Source organism: Hemicordylus capensis, chromosome 2, assembly GCF_027244095.1.
Source record: "Hemicordylus capensis ecotype Gifberg chromosome 2, rHemCap1.1.pri, whole genome shotgun sequence".
In the NCBI taxonomy this organism is placed as follows: domain Eukaryota; kingdom Metazoa; phylum Chordata; class Lepidosauria; order Squamata; family Cordylidae; genus Hemicordylus; species Hemicordylus capensis.
In genome coordinates, this window is record NC_069658.1 from 250,806,529 (window position 1) to 250,822,584 (window position 16,056).

General features: G+C 46.1%; 1 protein-coding gene across 3 annotated transcripts in view; it reads left to right on the plus strand.

Annotated features, from left to right (window-relative positions):
- LOC128343033 (complement C4-like) overlaps positions 1-16,056 on the plus strand; it is an 83,817-nt gene that overhangs the window by 59,132 nt on the left and 8,629 nt on the right. For all 3 annotated transcript variants that reach the window (XM_053291376.1, XM_053291378.1, XM_053291377.1), the window contains 9 exons: positions 3,089-3,260; positions 5,580-5,791; positions 7,665-7,823; positions 9,052-9,111; positions 9,485-9,578; positions 10,367-10,562; positions 12,945-13,035; positions 14,048-14,122; positions 15,422-15,527. In XM_053291376.1, the coding sequence (XP_053147351.1) occupies positions 3,089-3,260; positions 5,580-5,791; positions 7,665-7,823; positions 9,052-9,111; positions 9,485-9,578; positions 10,367-10,562; positions 12,945-13,035; positions 14,048-14,122; positions 15,422-15,527 (1,165 nt within the window). The remainder of the gene's footprint in view (positions 1-3,088; positions 3,261-5,579; positions 5,792-7,664; positions 7,824-9,051; positions 9,112-9,484; positions 9,579-10,366; positions 10,563-12,944; positions 13,036-14,047; positions 14,123-15,421; positions 15,528-16,056) is intronic.

Consider the following 16,056-nt stretch of genomic DNA (forward strand, 5'->3'; position numbering starts at 1 on the left):
TTAATCTGCCCCTGATTGTAGCGTATAATCTGGAAAGCAACCAGAATGTTGAAAATCACATTTTTAAAAAAAATTAAGCTTCTAGCCCTTATGACAGGTCCAGGTAGCAAGTGCTTAAGTTTTAAGGTACTGATATATGTTGTCAAATATATTAAAGCATGAGTGGTGTGTGTGTGTGTGTGTGTGTGTGTGTGTTGAACATCTCAACTTTCATTTTTTAGAAAAGTCTCTAGTCCTTATGTCTGTTCAAGGGAGCATGCTGTTCTGTTTTAAGGTATTGATATGTGTGATTAGTGATACAAAAGCATGCATGGTGTGTGTGTGTGTGTGTGTGTGTGTGTGTGTGTGTGTAACCTTGGTTCAAATCTCCCCTTAGGCAGATCATTTGGAGGCTTTAGGCAAGCCACTATGCTTCAGCCCCACTATCTGCTTTATACTTTTTATTCAATTTTCACAACACAAAAGGACAAACACAAACGATACAAGCACTCACAAACACACATAATAAAGACTTCCATCTCATCATTGGAACAAGTGTTGTTAACAATAACCAGATCTTGCCTATAGATTAAACCTTCTCTCCCCAATAGTTCATATAGAAAACAGCTTTGGGGTGTTTTTGAAACATTTGTTGTTAGCCCTCAAAAGCCTGACAAAAATCCATTTTATGATGTATTTTTAAATAGACAAGAAGAGGGTCCCATTCTTTTTTAAAATCTTCAAATTTATTTCTTAGTAGTGATGTTAATTTTGCCATTTCTGCCAATTGTAGTACTTTAAGAATCCAATCCTCTTTAGACGGGCATTGACTGTCTTTCCATTTGCGCGCAAATGTCAGTCTTGCTGCCGCTGTTAAGTACATGAAGAGGGTCCAATATTGTTATCAATACCTAATAGTATTGATTCTGGACTCTTGGGAAAAGTCATTTTGAATACTTTTTAAAGCTCGTTATATATTAAGTCCCAATAACCTCTCGATTTATTGCATGTCCACCATAAATGTATATAGGTTATCTATATATATCTATAAATAAATGTATATAGGTTATCTATCTATCTATCTGCATTAGGGGGATAGTATTGGCTGCAACCAGAAAGCCTGGATCTGAAAAGAACAGAGGTTTGTTCCTCTGATTCTCTAGTGTTGGCCAGAAATCTGATGCACTAACCTGACACAATAATAACAATCATAATAACAATAACAATAATAATAAATAAATAAAATAAAACAACTTTATTTGTTAGCCACCACATCACAAATTGTTCTCTGGGCGTGGGCGGCTCACAACAGAGGATTAAAACATGCAATAAAAACACACCACATATCAAATAATAATAGGCAAAAAAGAAGAAAAGAAAAAAAAATGCAGTACAAAACAGCTTAAAAACTCATTTTAAAATTAGTTAAAGATCAGATTGAATCTGAAAACCAAAATGTAAAAGGCCTTGGTGAACAAAAAGGTCTTTACCTGGCATCTAAAAACAAAGTGACGAAGCCAGGCAAACCTCACTGGGGAGGCTATTCTATAAATAGGGTGCAACTATTTAGAGCATTGAAAAATAAATATAAAAAACTATTTTTAGAGCATTGTTTTAAAAATTTTAAATTGTTGTGTTTTAAATTTTCTTGGTTTTTGTTTTTAACTAATGTTTTAATGTTGTTTTTATCTGTTGTAAACTGCCCAGAGATGTAAGTTTTGGGCGGTATAAAAATATGTAAATAAATTTAAAAATAAAATAAAATAAATAAATAAACTACCGAAAAGGCCCTCTCCCTGGTAGCCACTCTCCTCACCTCGTTTGGCAGGGGCACACGGGGGAGGGTCCCCAAAGAAGAGCTTAACATTTGGGTAGGGACAAATGGGGCAAGATGCTCTCTCAGGTAACCTGGCCCTAAGCCATTTGGGGCTCTAAGGGTTAAAACCAGCACTTTGAATTGGGCCTGGAAATGGATTGGAAGCCAGTGCAGCTGACAGGTGTAATATGCTCAAAACGTCCATTCCATGACTTGTCCCCTTAGCTAAGCAGGGTCCACCCTGGTTGCATATGAATGGGAGACTTGATGTGTGAGCACTGCAAGATATTCCCCTCAGGGGATAGAGCCACTCTGGGAAGAGCAGAAGGTTTTAAAGTTCCCTCCCTGGCTTCTCCAAGATAGGGCTGAGAGAGATTCCTGCCTGCAACCTTGGAGTAGCTGCTGCCAGTCTGTGCAGACAATACTGAGCTAGATGGACCAATGGTCTGACTCAGTATATGGCAGCTTCCTATGTTCTTATGTACCAGTTGCAGTTTCCGGACCCCACATACAACTCATTGCAGTGATCAATATGTACAACGCATTGCAGACAAACGTCAACTACCTCTACCCCCCAACACCCCACCCCACCCCACCCCCATTTTCTTTACCTATTGGTTCCAGCTTATTTTCTCTGTAACAGCACCAAGGGAAGGAGAGAGGAGCAGTGAGGGCTACACTCAACAGCAGAGGGCAGTAACAAAATAAAGTCATGCACACAATCAAAAACTGTGTTTTTCCCAGGTGTGGGAGCTGTGTTTGATCCTAATTTTTGTTTGTGTGAAAGCAAGGTAAGAGGAAAACCTGGGTAGAAGTAGTTGTGTGAAAGCAAGGGAGGAGAGCTGGTCTTGTGGTATCAAGCATGACTTGTCCCCATAGCTAAGCAGGGTCTGCCCTGGTTGCATATGAATGAGAGACTTGATGTGTGAGCACTGCAAGATATTCCCCTCAGGGGATGGGGCCACTCTGGGAAGAGCAGAAGGTTGCAAGTTCCCTCCCTAGCAGCATCTCCAAGATAGGGCTGAGAGAGATTCCTGCCTGCAACCTTGGAGAAGCCGCTGCCAGTCTGTGAAGATAATACTGAGCTAGATAGACCAATGGTCTGACTCAGTATATGGCAGCTTCCTATGTTCCAAGGTAGGAGGAAAAGTTTTTCCTCCTGCCTTGCTTCCACACAACCGAAAAGTGGGAGCACACACAGTTTTCAAAGAGCACAGTTTTGGATTGTGTGAATGACCTCAATAACTTTGAGGTTTCCTTAAACCAGGTCTAACTCCATTTTCTCTCTCTCAGAAACACCGCCTGGCTCAGGCTACCTCCTTCCTTGCCCTCTCCTTGGAAGAGCGATCTCTGGGTGCCTATCCTGTCGCCATTGCTGCTTACGCCCTCTCGATTGCTTCTGCCAACCTGTCGGCCATCACTACTGCTGATTCTCACCTGAGGAGGCTGGCTACAGAGGACAAAAGTACTTACTCTGTTCTAACTCCTAATTAGGTGTAGCCTAAAATCTTTCTCCTTCCAGTTAGAAATGTTGAAGATCTCTTCTTTGCTCTGCCCATACTAGCACAGGGCAGGCCTTGGGTGGCGGCCGGGCGGTGGGAGGGAGGTGTTGTCCATGGTGCATACTTGAAGGGGGCACTGAGTTCCAACAAGCCACAAACAAACTCCAGGGAGGGCACCAAAGGCAGTCTTCACTCAGTGTGTGGCTCTGCATCGACCTGGAAATCCCACTCTGGAGGCTATTTTAGTAAGTGGAGGCCCCTCCATCCGTCAGGCTCAATTCTTAGCAAATAGAAGGCACACTCTGGCTTATATTCAGCCAGTTCTATAGTATACATGGCATTATACATGATGCTTCTATAACATACCTTATTGCAGTGGTTTTAGAGCAAACCACAAAGCCTTACCCTTCTATGGCCTGTTTTTGGCCTTCCGTCTCTTTGCAGACATTCAGCTCTGCAAAAACTCAGTGCCAACATTCCTTGCCATATTCAGCCACATGGACCATACCCCCTTTATGATCTGTTTTCTCCTCAGTATCCTCTGGCCAGGGCTCGCTCAGTTCCTCAGGGCTACTTCCAAATATGCAACCGATTGAGGGATGGACTACATGCTGTATGCAAATGCATGCAGCAACAGCAGCAGCCCATTGGCCAGTTATTTTTATTTTATTTTATTTATTTATTTGTTTTTACATTTTTATACCGCCTTTCGTTAAAAGAAAACCCCAAGGCGGTTTGAACTGGAAATGGAACATAGGAATCTGCCTTCTACTGAGTCAGATCTTTGGTCCATCTAACTCAGTGAGCCTATTCTCACGGTCATGAAAAACCGGGCTAAAGGAGCCTAGCCCGATTTTTCATGACCGTGAGAACCACCGGGCTCGCAGCCGAGCCTGGTCTCACGGAAGCAGGTCACTCACTTCAGCAACCCTCCCCTAAGCCCAGGTTAGCGGAGCAAGCGCTTCGCTAACCTGGGCTTTCTGATTGTGAGTTGCCGTGGCAACTCATGAGTAGACACACACACACACCCAACCAAGAGGCTGAAAAAGTAGCCTCCTGGCTCAGCGGTCTTTCCAGTATGCCCTGTGTGCTCGCGCAGGGCATGCTGGAGCTTCCGGGGGCCCCCAATCCCCCCAGCCCCTGCCAGCTCCATAATGCTCTCTATGCCCGCTCTCCCCGCTAACGCCTTGAGGCGGGTCTAACTGAACAGGGGTGGGGAACCTTGGCCCTCTAGCTGTTTTTGAACTACAACTCCCACCATCCCCAGCCACAATAATGGCTGGGGATGATGGGAGTTGTAGTTCAACAGCAGCTGGAGGGCCAAGGTTCCCCACCCCTGGTCTACAAGCATGACCTGTCTGCCCTGGTGACATATGAATGGGAGACTTGGTGTGTGAGCACTGGAAGATATTCCCCTCAGGGGATGGAGCTGCTCTGGGAAGAGCAGAAGGCTCCAAGTTCCCTCCCTGGCATCTCCAAGATAAGGCTGAGAGAGATTCCTGAGTCCTGCCTGCAACCTTGGAGAAGCTGCTGCCAATCTGTGAAGACAATACTGAGCTAGATAGACCAATGGTCTGACTCAGTATATGGCGGCTTACTATGTTCCTATGAGCACTTAAGGTCCACTGTTTCCAGCCTCCCAATGTTCCCCTCCAGCTCCAAGCGCCTTCCCATCACCCCAGCTCAAGGTTCCAAACACATCTGAGTACCCATTTGAATCTCTGGTGGGAGGAGAGGAAAGGAGAAGAAGAGGGAAGAGAGCTGGTCTTGTGGTAGCAAGCTTGAATGATCGATCCCCTTTGTTAAGCAGGGTATGCCCTGGTTTGCATTTGAATGGGAGGGGGAGCTCTGGGAAGAAGGTTCCAAGTTCCCTCCCTGGCATCTCCAAGATAGAGCTGAGAGAGTCTCCTGCCTGTAGCCTTGCAGAAGCCGCTGCCAGTCTGTGTAGACTGAGCAAGATGGACCAATGGTCTGACCCAGTAATAGGCAACTGCCTATGTTCCTAGGTGCCCAAGAATTGTCTGATGGCACCAGTGAGTCCCCCCGCCCCGTGCCCGCCATACACTCCATGGGCAAATAGTGGCTCAGGGGAGCAATTCACTTTGGCATTGGGTGGAAGGAAGTTAGCCTTCCTTTTTCAGCACCAGATCCCTGGTCCAGACTTGGGGGGGGGGGGATCCTGCAGCTGTTATTGAAAAAAATCTGAAATGCAGTAAATCCAGTGCTTTTGCATCACATGTGCTTTGGTCCTACATTCTGCTCTCTCACCCTTATGCCTCCAGACAACACGATGTTTTGGGCGGTGGAAGAGCGGGACCGACTGAGAGGGGAGAAGAGATCTGGGCAGGTTCCCTCTGCCTCAGCCATCTCGGTGGAGGCCACAAGCTACGCTCTCCTCTACTTGGTGAAAAAAAAGGACATCACAATGGCCCACAAGGTTTATAAGTGGCTGACAGAACAGAGGAACTATGGAGGAGGCTTCAAATCCACCCAGGTACCACCCCGATGTAACCAGAGCACCTGCTTTTCATTAAAGGGGGTGGTCTGAGGAGGGGCTGGCAGTAGAAACTGGGACATTCTGTTTGTTTGGTTTTTTAAAGGGAGCAATTCGGTCTGGGGCAGAGTCAAGAGAGGGACTCTTATGAATATAGAGCTAGGGTGGCTCAAACAGTTGCTAGATGTGAGTGACAGGCAATGACAGGATCAGTCATCAGTATGGACTACTACTACTCCTCCTGTCTTTCCCCCTTCCTGGATCGCCACAAGATTCCCTTTCACTCCCCCACCCCCAAACAGTTCCCATGCTTTGTCCCTCCAAAGGATCTCCTCAGGCACCCCACTTCACGTCTTCACTTTTCTCATCCCCGCCCCCTGTTATTCCTTGCACAAAAGTGGAATGATGTGAGACAAAGTTAGATTTTTGTTTTGGAATGGCACTTCCCCCTGCTGGCTGATTGGCAGAAGGCAGCTGAGAAGTTCCGGGGTGGTGGGGGCAGATTCATGTCCACCCCCACAACTCCAAATGGAACAGGAGGAGGAGAATGGCCACTAGCCTACATATGAATGGCCACTAGCCTCCAATGAAGCATTCATTGAATAATGCTTTACTCTCAGATTTAAACTGTTGCACTATTCCGTCACGCTTTGCAACACTTTACTCGTAAATCTCATAGTCCGGAAAACCCCCTGGAGATTCTAGGCCAATCCTGGAAGATTGGCAACCCTATCTACCACTAAAGGTTTCCTTCTGTCTCCAAATGTTGTTACGTTGTGGGGTAAGAGGCACAAACAGTATTTGCATCCCCCACTAAAAGAAAAATTTGAGCAGGCCAAGTTCCTACCTTTTCTACTGGCCTTTTTTGGGTGTGGGTTTTTTCCCCAGGCAGAGGCGCTCTTACCCCTGGGTTTTGGGGCCAAAGTCCATGGCTTCCACACCCCCTGCCCCCGCCCCCCCCCCCAATCCTCTTTAGTCTTTCCTGGGTGGTGTGGTCACCACACTGCTGGCCCGCACTGCACCAGGCAGCCGAGTGCGATCGTGATCGTGCCAGGTGCTTTAGAAACCTGGGTGGAGAAATATATGGGACAGGAATATGTATGAGGCAAGGCTACAACGCCTGGGGCTATTTAGTTTAGAAAAAAAGACGACTGTGGGGAGACATGATAGAGGTCTATAAAATCATGCACGGTGTAGAGAACGTCTATAGAGAGAAATTCTTCTCCCTCTCCCATAACACTAGATCCAGGGGTCATCCCATGAAATCGTTTGCCAGGAAATTTAGGACCAGCAAACGGAAATATTTTTTCACACGACACATAATCAACTTGTGGAATTCTCTGTCACAAGATGTGGGGACAGCCAACAACCTGGATGGCTTTAAGAGGGGTTTGGATAACTTCATGGAGGAGAGGTCTATCAACAGCTACTAGTTGGAGGGCTGTAGGCCACCTCCAGCCTCAAAGGCAGGATGCCTCTGAGTACCAGTTGCAGGGGAGCAGCAGCAGGAGAGAGGGCATGCCCCTTTCAATTCCTGCCTGTAGGCTTCCAGAGGCATCTGGTGAGCCACTGTGTGAAACAGGATGCTGGACTAGATGGGTATTGAGCCTGATCCAGCATGGCTGTTCTTATATTCTTATGTGTTGAAATGTTTCTGCTAATGCATATTTGCATAAATATACCTGTTTTATATTCTTACATTCTTGTGAGTTCAGTTGCTGTTTGTGCCCTCAGAACCCCACATGTTAAAAGTATTGTGTGTGTGTGTGTCCATGTGTAGGGAGATGATACTTACCTTTGGGGTGGGGGGGGCAGCCTCCAAAGGCCTTTAGCTCCAGGCTGCATAATTACCTAGGTGCACCTCTGTTTTCAGGACACAGTGGTGGCCCTGGAAGCTCTGTCGCAGTACTGGATCAGCACCTACCAGGAGGAAGACAATGAACTGAAAGTGACCCTCAGCGTTGCTGGGAAAAGCTGGCCGATCTCCCTCTCACCTGGGAGATCAAACCATCCAGTCCAGGAAGAACTGCAGGTATGTGTGCTTCCTGGCAAGGATTTCTTTTACATTGATTCCGTTCCAATGGTTTCCCATCCCCCACTGAGTTGCGCTGGCCCATAAACCTTGTGTACACACGCAGAGCCTGACCGCCAGTGGCCTGTGTGTGGCCGCGGCCCCACTCACCCCACCGCCCGCGTCTGACATCAGATGCGGGGACTGGCCACGCCCCCACACCTGACGTCAGACGCGGTGGGGGGCATGGTCTGGGTCCTGAATGGAGCCCCACAGCTCCATTCGGGAGTGTGTGTCAGGCACCGGACATTTGACTCCTGAAGGGGCCATGGAGCCCCTTTGGGAGCTAGTCTGGGGCTGGCGCTGCATTCTCAGCGCAGCCAGGAGCAGCTGGCCGCCTCCCGAATGCAGCGGCCATTTAACAGGGGCTGCACGGCCCCTGCTCGGGAGCTAAACCAGCACCCCCATGTCTGATGTCAGACGTGGGGTGTGTGTCAGGGCTGTGAGGCGGGGCCCCAGATTGGGCGCAGCCTGGGTTCTTTGAACCCGTTCGCCCAATGGTGGCTCCGCCCCTGCTTGTGTATTTTGTGAACTAAGCAAAACAATGTCTCCCAGGTTAACTCTTGATGCCTCAGTCAGATTGGACTATGCACATGATGCAACTTTATGTACTTGTAGATTTGCATCCTGTATTCTTGCTTCTGAGAGCAAGTTTATAGAGGTTGAAGAACTCTTTTTCTTGATGCAGAACTTGTTTTTCCCTTGGAACAGAATTTAGATTTTTCCTTTTTATATTGTTTTGTTTGAAATGCAGTATACACTGCATGTGTTCGTGCAGAATACACACTGTCCTGCTGAGAATGTTGAATTGCTGCTGGCAAACACTGCATTAGTAATCCTGGAGGTATCAAGATCTTGATGGTCCCCTGATGTGGTCCCCTGATGTGGTCCCCAGTACAGCGATATTCCTTCAAAGAATTCCTCTGTTCCAAAGACTGCAGTGTTGTCAGCCTCCTTGTGAAGGGAAATAAAGAGGCCTCCCCCGCCCACATGGGATACCACCGGAGCCCACAGCACAGGTGGTGTCCCACTCTCACAGAGGGGGGAAAGAGGCCCCTTTATTTCATTATTTGCCTCCCAAACCAACCCATGACTTCCACACAAACCTCCATACCGATATGAAAATGACGTTACAGATTTCTTCGCTTTGGTTACTCACACTCTCTTCCTGTCTTTCGCTCTCCTTCAGTTTTCTTTGGGGAGTAACATCAATGTAAAGGTGGAGGGGAAAGGAAAAGGGACTTTGACAGTGAGTATCTTCCTATTTACTTTTTAAAATGCAATTTTTTAAAAAAATTTATCTGTTGTGTCTCACAGTCTCCTTGTACTGGACCACCCTCATGAATCTTGATCAAAATATCTTCCCTGGTCCCACACATGCTATTGAAGAAATGTATATTTTATTACCGAGAGCGCCCTTAAAGGGGGTGGGGGAGAGGGAAAGTAGCAACCTTGCATATCTCTCATCTCTGAATGAGATCAAATGAGTGGGAGGGATTGGAGCCAAGACTCCTGAGTTCTGAAAAGGCATTTGTGGCCTTTTAATCATGGTGGTGGTGGTGCTGCTGCTGCTGGGAAGATTCACAGAGTCAGGAGTCAGGACTCCTTTCTACTCCCTGCAGGTCCTGAAGCAATATCTGGTCTTGGCTATGCAAAACACTACCTGCCAAACCCTTGGGTTAGAGGTGAAGGTGAGCGGCTCCATTCAGCGTTCACGTAAGTCAGCTGGGAACTGGGTGCCTCTTTGAAACTTTTTAATTTTTTCAGATTTGACTGCTATAACTCTTGTGCTTAAGAAGCAATGTACTGAGAGGGGAAGCCAAATTCTGTACCAAGGAAGACAAAATTCTGTGACCAACATAGCTTCATGAAAAGATTTACATAAATTTTCTTACTGTAAATATAATGAAGCTGCTTTATACTGAGACAGATTATTAGTCCATCAAGCTCAGATGTGAGGTGTAAGATTGTGAGCCCTTTGGGGGCAGAGTTCCATCTTATTTGTTTGTTATTTCTCTGTGTAAACCACCCTGAGCCATTTTTGGAAGGGCAGTATAGAAATCGAGTAAATAATAATAAATAATAATAATAACAACTATTGGCTCGAATCTTGACAACCTGCCACTATAGGGAGGCCTCAGCATTTAGGCCAGCACTGCAAATGTTTGAGAAACAATATTTGTAGGAGTGTGTGGAAGGATACCATAGGTTCATCCTGAGTCAGGGGCCCACCTAAGCGGGCTTTTCCTGCCGTGACTGCATCCTGAACAGGCCTTTGGGTGGAGTTATAAAGGGAGCACAGCCTTCCCAGGCGGCACAAAACTCCGACCACCTCAGTCCAGGCCTCAGACTTTCCCACGTTTTTGACCTATGTACAAATGTATTTCCCACGTTTTTGACCTCCTCAAGCTCCCACCTCATTTTGCCTCCAACCCAGGCAGAACCTGACACATATTTTCAGCCCTTTTCCTGTCATTTTCTCTCATTATCTCTCCTCACAATAGGTGAAATGCTTGACTACTACTACGAATATGAAGATGAGGATGAGGTTGAGGTTGCCGGTGAAAGAAAGGCACGGTCTCTACCTGCTGACCAGCCATTGTCTCCTATCCACTTGTTTGATGCCCGGCAACGCCGCAGGAGGGAAGTCAAAGCCCCCGGCCAGCCGCAACGGGTTGTCACCTATGAAGTCTGTTTTTGGTAAGCCATATATTTTTGGAAGGCCATATTCTGGTTCTAACATTCAATTGGCAAGTTGGAGGGGACAGAACTCCCCATTTGGGGTCACTTTGTAGACTGGTCATTTTCACAGTAATCTCTCTTCTGCTCCTGGCTTAGATTTTGAACCAGCCACTGCAGCTCTGGCCTTTGCTGGCTTTTCAGCCTTCATCTCCATGTTGGTGTGATGTTTCTTAATGTTAATGGACATAAGCAGAGCTTCAGTAACCATTGGTAACTCTTCCTGGGGCTCATAGTTTATCCCATTAGCAAAATATTGGAATGGAAGCTTACTGTCAGGGATGTGCGAGCTGGCTCAATTCGAACTGAGCTCGACATCGAACCAACTTGGTTTGGGTGGTCCAAGTTCAAACCAGACCAGCCCCCCCAAAGTGGAGTTCTAAGAACCGGTTCACAGGCTGGTTCTGGGGTATACTTGTAAAGGGGAATCTAGCGACTGCGAGGATTGCCCTTTACAAATAAAGGGGGATTTTATTTTTACAAATAGGCAGGGGGAGGTGAGCGAAAGGGGAATCTCTACTTTTAATTTCCAGGCAGTGGGGACAGTGGCAGAGGGATCAGTGGCAGCAGTGGGGGTTCCTTCAACTCCCCACCCCCGCCCCTTTGGTCTTCCAAATGACACAGTTCAGGCCTCTGCGCATGTGCAGAGGCCACGGAAAAAGCCTCCAAGCATGGGCAGAGGCCCAAACTGGGCCGCAGCTAGCCCATGCTGTCATTTGGGGGGCCGAGGGTAGGGCAATGTCCCTGCCACCACCTCCACCATCCCCACCACCTGGAAATTAAAAGTAGAGTTTCCCCTTTTGCTCGCCCCCAACTTTGGCTAGGGAGTCCCCATTTACTTGTAAAGGGGAATCCTTGCTGAATAACCCCTTTACAAGTATACCACCTGAGTTGAACCCAGGACCGGGCTAGGTCGGTTCGAATCCGGTCAGGATTCAAATCGAACCGGCCTGTCCAGTTCCATGCACATTCCTACTTACAATGTCTCTCTGTATTGGGACCCCTCACAAATAATAGTTACCAAGGCTTGAAGCTTTAAACACAGGGGTGTAACAAGCTTGAAGTAGGCCCTGGGATAAAAAATGAAGATGGGCCTCAAATGAAGATGGGCCTCTTGCTGCCCGGCCCCCCGGCCCCTACCAATTATACAACTTCTCTCTCCCCCATCTCTTTGCTGCAGAAGAATTTTAAGGACATGGTGAAAAGCAAAACATTGTCAGCATGCTCTTTCTCACAAACTTCCCACATATGCAGATACTTACACATGTATACATGCATTTCCCTGACTTAGAAACATTTTTTAACATTTGTACCTCAGCCTGAAGCCAAGATGAGTCTTCCAATCAGGAGCCAGCACTGTGCCAGTAAGTCAAAGAGGTGGAAATGGGAAAGCGAAGATTGAGTTGTTGCCCAGCCTGTGGGTCCCTCTCACTCAGGGGCCCAGGGACATTTGTCTTCCTTTGTTCAATTATAGCTATACCACTGTTTAACAGTCTGTGAAGACAATACTGGGCTAGATAGACCAATGGTCTGACTCAGTATATGGCAGCTTCCTATGTTCCTAAACACCCAGTAAATACTGCAAAGTGTTGATGTTTTCAGTTCTATAGAGACATTCAGCTAAATTACTTCAGTTTTTTCTTCTCCCCAGAAGGCCCTCTAGACCAGCAGGATTGGGATCATTAGGGATCATAGCATTGGGATCATTAGCCTATAGTCAGGTTCTTCCAAAATCCTGGTTTGGATCAAGGAATGGATCCATCATAAGCACGCTACTAAGGCGAAGCTCTCCGCTTGTTTGAACCTCCCTTTTCTTTTAGAGTAGTGGTTCCCAAACTTGGATCCCCAGATGTTGGACTACAACTCCCATCATCACCAGCCACAATGGCTTGGCCACTGTGGTTGCAGGTGATGGGAGATGTAGTCCAACATCTAGGGGTCTAGGGTTGGGAACCTCTGTTTGAGAGGTCCAGGAAACAAAGGTTAGAAGCAAATAGATGCCAGGAGTAGATTTTCAGGAAGAAAATAGGAATAATAAATCCTAAAAATTCTGATTCCAAATTGTATATATTGATTGTTGGTGGTCTCTCTCTCTGTCTCTGTCTCTCTCTGTCTATCTAAGCATTCTCTGAGAAGTGCCTTTCTTACAGGTTACCACAGGGGGACCAGTGATGGGGGAGTGTGGGGTATTTGTCCCTCTCACATATACTCCCAAAGTTGCCTGTGACAACTGGAGCATATGAAAGCCTGCAGATAAGCATTCAAACTGGATGAGAGCCTGCAGAAGGAAGTCCTTGTCCTTGTCTCCTCTCTCCTACTTGCTTTTCATTCTTTCCCCTCCAGGAGGCAACCTGGAGCACATGTCTCAGGCATGGTCATCGTTGACATCACTATGCTTAGCGGCTTCCAACCCGACAAGGACGACCTTGACAAGGTGGCTGTTGCTCTGGAGGGCAAGAGGACAATGCTGGCATTTTTAAAACCCCTGGGTTCAAGCCTATCTAGGAGTCATCACACCCATCCCTTCCACCTTGATCTCAGATGTGTGTGCTGTGTGATGGAATAGGCTCTGATTACCCAGCAGTTGCTGGAACACACCGAGCTTCTCTTCACTACACCCTCTTTCTTGCATTTACTGGCCTGGAGCTTTGTAGTAGTAAAAGTAGTTGTGGGGGGGCAGGAAGTTTTCGGGGGGGAAAGTGACTGGCAGGGGAGAAGTCCCTTCCCTTCCCCTCCCCTGTGCAAATTGCCTCCTCCAAATTACGCTTTCCAAGGCAGATACCTGGATTCCGTGTGACAAAGAAAGAAAGAAAGAAAGAAAGAAAGAAAGAAAGAAAGAAAGAAAGAAAGAAAGAAAGATGTAGTTTGCCCCTTAGGCAACTTGATCAGGCAGACCACATGGATTTAATCCCTGTATTACCTTGTTTACATCCATTTTGTCTTAATTATTTACTGCAGGGCTTCTCAAACTTGGGTCCCCAAATGATGTTGGACTCCCATCACCCTCAGCCACATTGGCCTTTGGCCATTGTGGCTGGGGATGATGGGAATTGTAGTCCAACATCACCTGGAGTCCCAAGTTTGAGAATCCACTGCCTGCCTGTTACAGCCTTGGCCTGGGAAGAACCGGGATTATTATGACGATTATTATTACTTTTACATTTATATCCTGCTCTTCCTCCAAGGAACCCAGAATGGTGTACTACGTACTTCAGTTTGTCTTTCACAACAACCCTGTGAAGTAGGTTAGGCTGAGAGAGAAGTGACTGGCCCAGAGTCACCCAGCTAGTTTCATGGCTGAATGGGGATTTGAACTCGGGTCTCCCCGGTCCTAGTCCAGCACTCTAGCCACTACACCACGCTGGCTCCTGGTATGGTAATGTTAGGGAACCATCTATGTGCTTGTTCACCTTCTCATTTTTTTGTCTGTCTCTCGCCCATCTCAGCTCAAAGATCTTGCTGATAAGTACATCAGCCACTGGGAGCTCCAAGGACCACGGCTGTTGCTGTACATTGACTCGGTGAGAGAAGCTGGCAGGATTATATAACCCTGATAATCAGCAGTAGAGGAAAGGGTGGCTCTGTGCTGTGACTTGTTCAAAGGATGGAGTTGGGTGGGGAGAGAAGGAAGAATGACTTCTTAATATAGGCTGATAAATAGCCACTTAACTGGTCACCTATGGTTAAAAAAAAAATAGAAGGAATATCTTGTAGGACAATGGTCCCAACCTGGGGGCCTCCAGATGTTGCTGAAAACTCCCATCATCCCAAACCACAATAAACTGTAGCTGGGACTAATGGGAATTGTAGTTCAACAATGTCCAGAGGCCCCCAGGTTGGGAATAGCTGCTCTAAGTGACCAGTTGTGGTAATGTGTGTACTGGGAGGAGCCCCTGTGGTTCATTTGTACAATGAAAGGCCTCAAGATAACCTGGAAAACCTGGCTGACATGATGAGCAGAGTAATGAGAGGCATGCTGTTTGGGCATCTAAAACACATTTATTCCCCCAGGCTTTTAATCAGATTCATGGTTTTAAATTTTTAATGTTGGTTTTAAATGATTTTAATGTTTAAATGATTTTAATGGTTTAATTTCTAGTTTTGATTTTAATTGTTAATTGATTTTAATTGTTTTTATTTTGATGTAAAGCACCCTGAGCCATTTTTGGAAGGGCGGTATATAAATCAAATAAATAAATTATAAATAAATAAATAAAACAAGGGCAAGAGAGCTCATGGGCCAATGGAAATATCATCAAGTGTGATTTTATGCAATTTAAAATATTAGTGCAAGAGCATTATTATGCAACACTCTGTTCATCAGATCAGTCCCTACATCTTAGTGCTAAATGTGTTTGGGGCTAGCTATAGGTCATTCAGAGGTAAGGAAATGTACTTTGTGTATGCTTAAAATCCCTGGGTTGTTAGCACATGCTCCAGGATTCAGTCCTGGTATAAGAATAGGTTCTGGAGCTGAACTCTTTATGGTTAGCTCTGGGCAAACAGTGAAAAACGTTTTCTAGCCATATCCCTACTTTCTGTTGTTTGGGAAGGGATTCTCTTTCTCCATTGCCAGTGATCTCCCTCATCTCCACCCCACCCACCAAGGTGACTGGACATATGTGTTGTATGCAGAAGGTCTGACTGAGTTCAGTCTCTAACATCTGCAATTAAAAAGATCTCAGGTAGGAGGATTGGGAACAGGTCCTTCTGCCTGAGATCCTAGAAAACCACTACTACTTGGCCTAGATAGCACTAAGCTAGATGGACCAATGGTCTGACTCCCCTATCAGACAGCTTAATACGTTCCTCATATACAGGTTCCAGCAACAGAACGTGAATGTATAGAATTTGCAGCAAAGCAGTTAGTAGCTGTGGGGAAACTCCAGCCAGCAAGTGCCACTCTGTATGACTTCTATGAACCAGGTAAGCATGGACAAGTCATGTGGTAGAGAGTTCCACAGACATTTTACTATTGGAACGTACTGTATTTGTCTTTTTGGTAGGGATTCAGCAGTCCGAAGTTGCCTTTGCTGTTCCCAATGGCCAAATAGGAGCAATCGTTTATTAAACCACAACTCCTTTTAGTATCTCAAAAAGGCAACTATGTTGAGGTTTTGGTAATTTTCAAATATATTTAAATTTGCCGCATTTACTGGACTCAGAGATTACTCTAAATTTAAATTTAAGACAACCAACTTTGAAAAATACAAGTTAAGTTATACCTGTATTTCTTGGCAAGGAAGAGGGCTCTCAGTTTATGACCATTTCAATTTATGACCATTTCAAAGAACTTGGGGGGGGGGGGCGGCTACTCTTGGATTCAGGTAAATATGGTTTTTATCCAGGTAGTCTTCTGCCTTTTAAGTGACCAATCAGCTAAACTTTCATTTGTTAATAGGCCTAATATTTATGTTTTCTTTCTTTATTGTACAGCAGAGTTTCCCAATTGTGG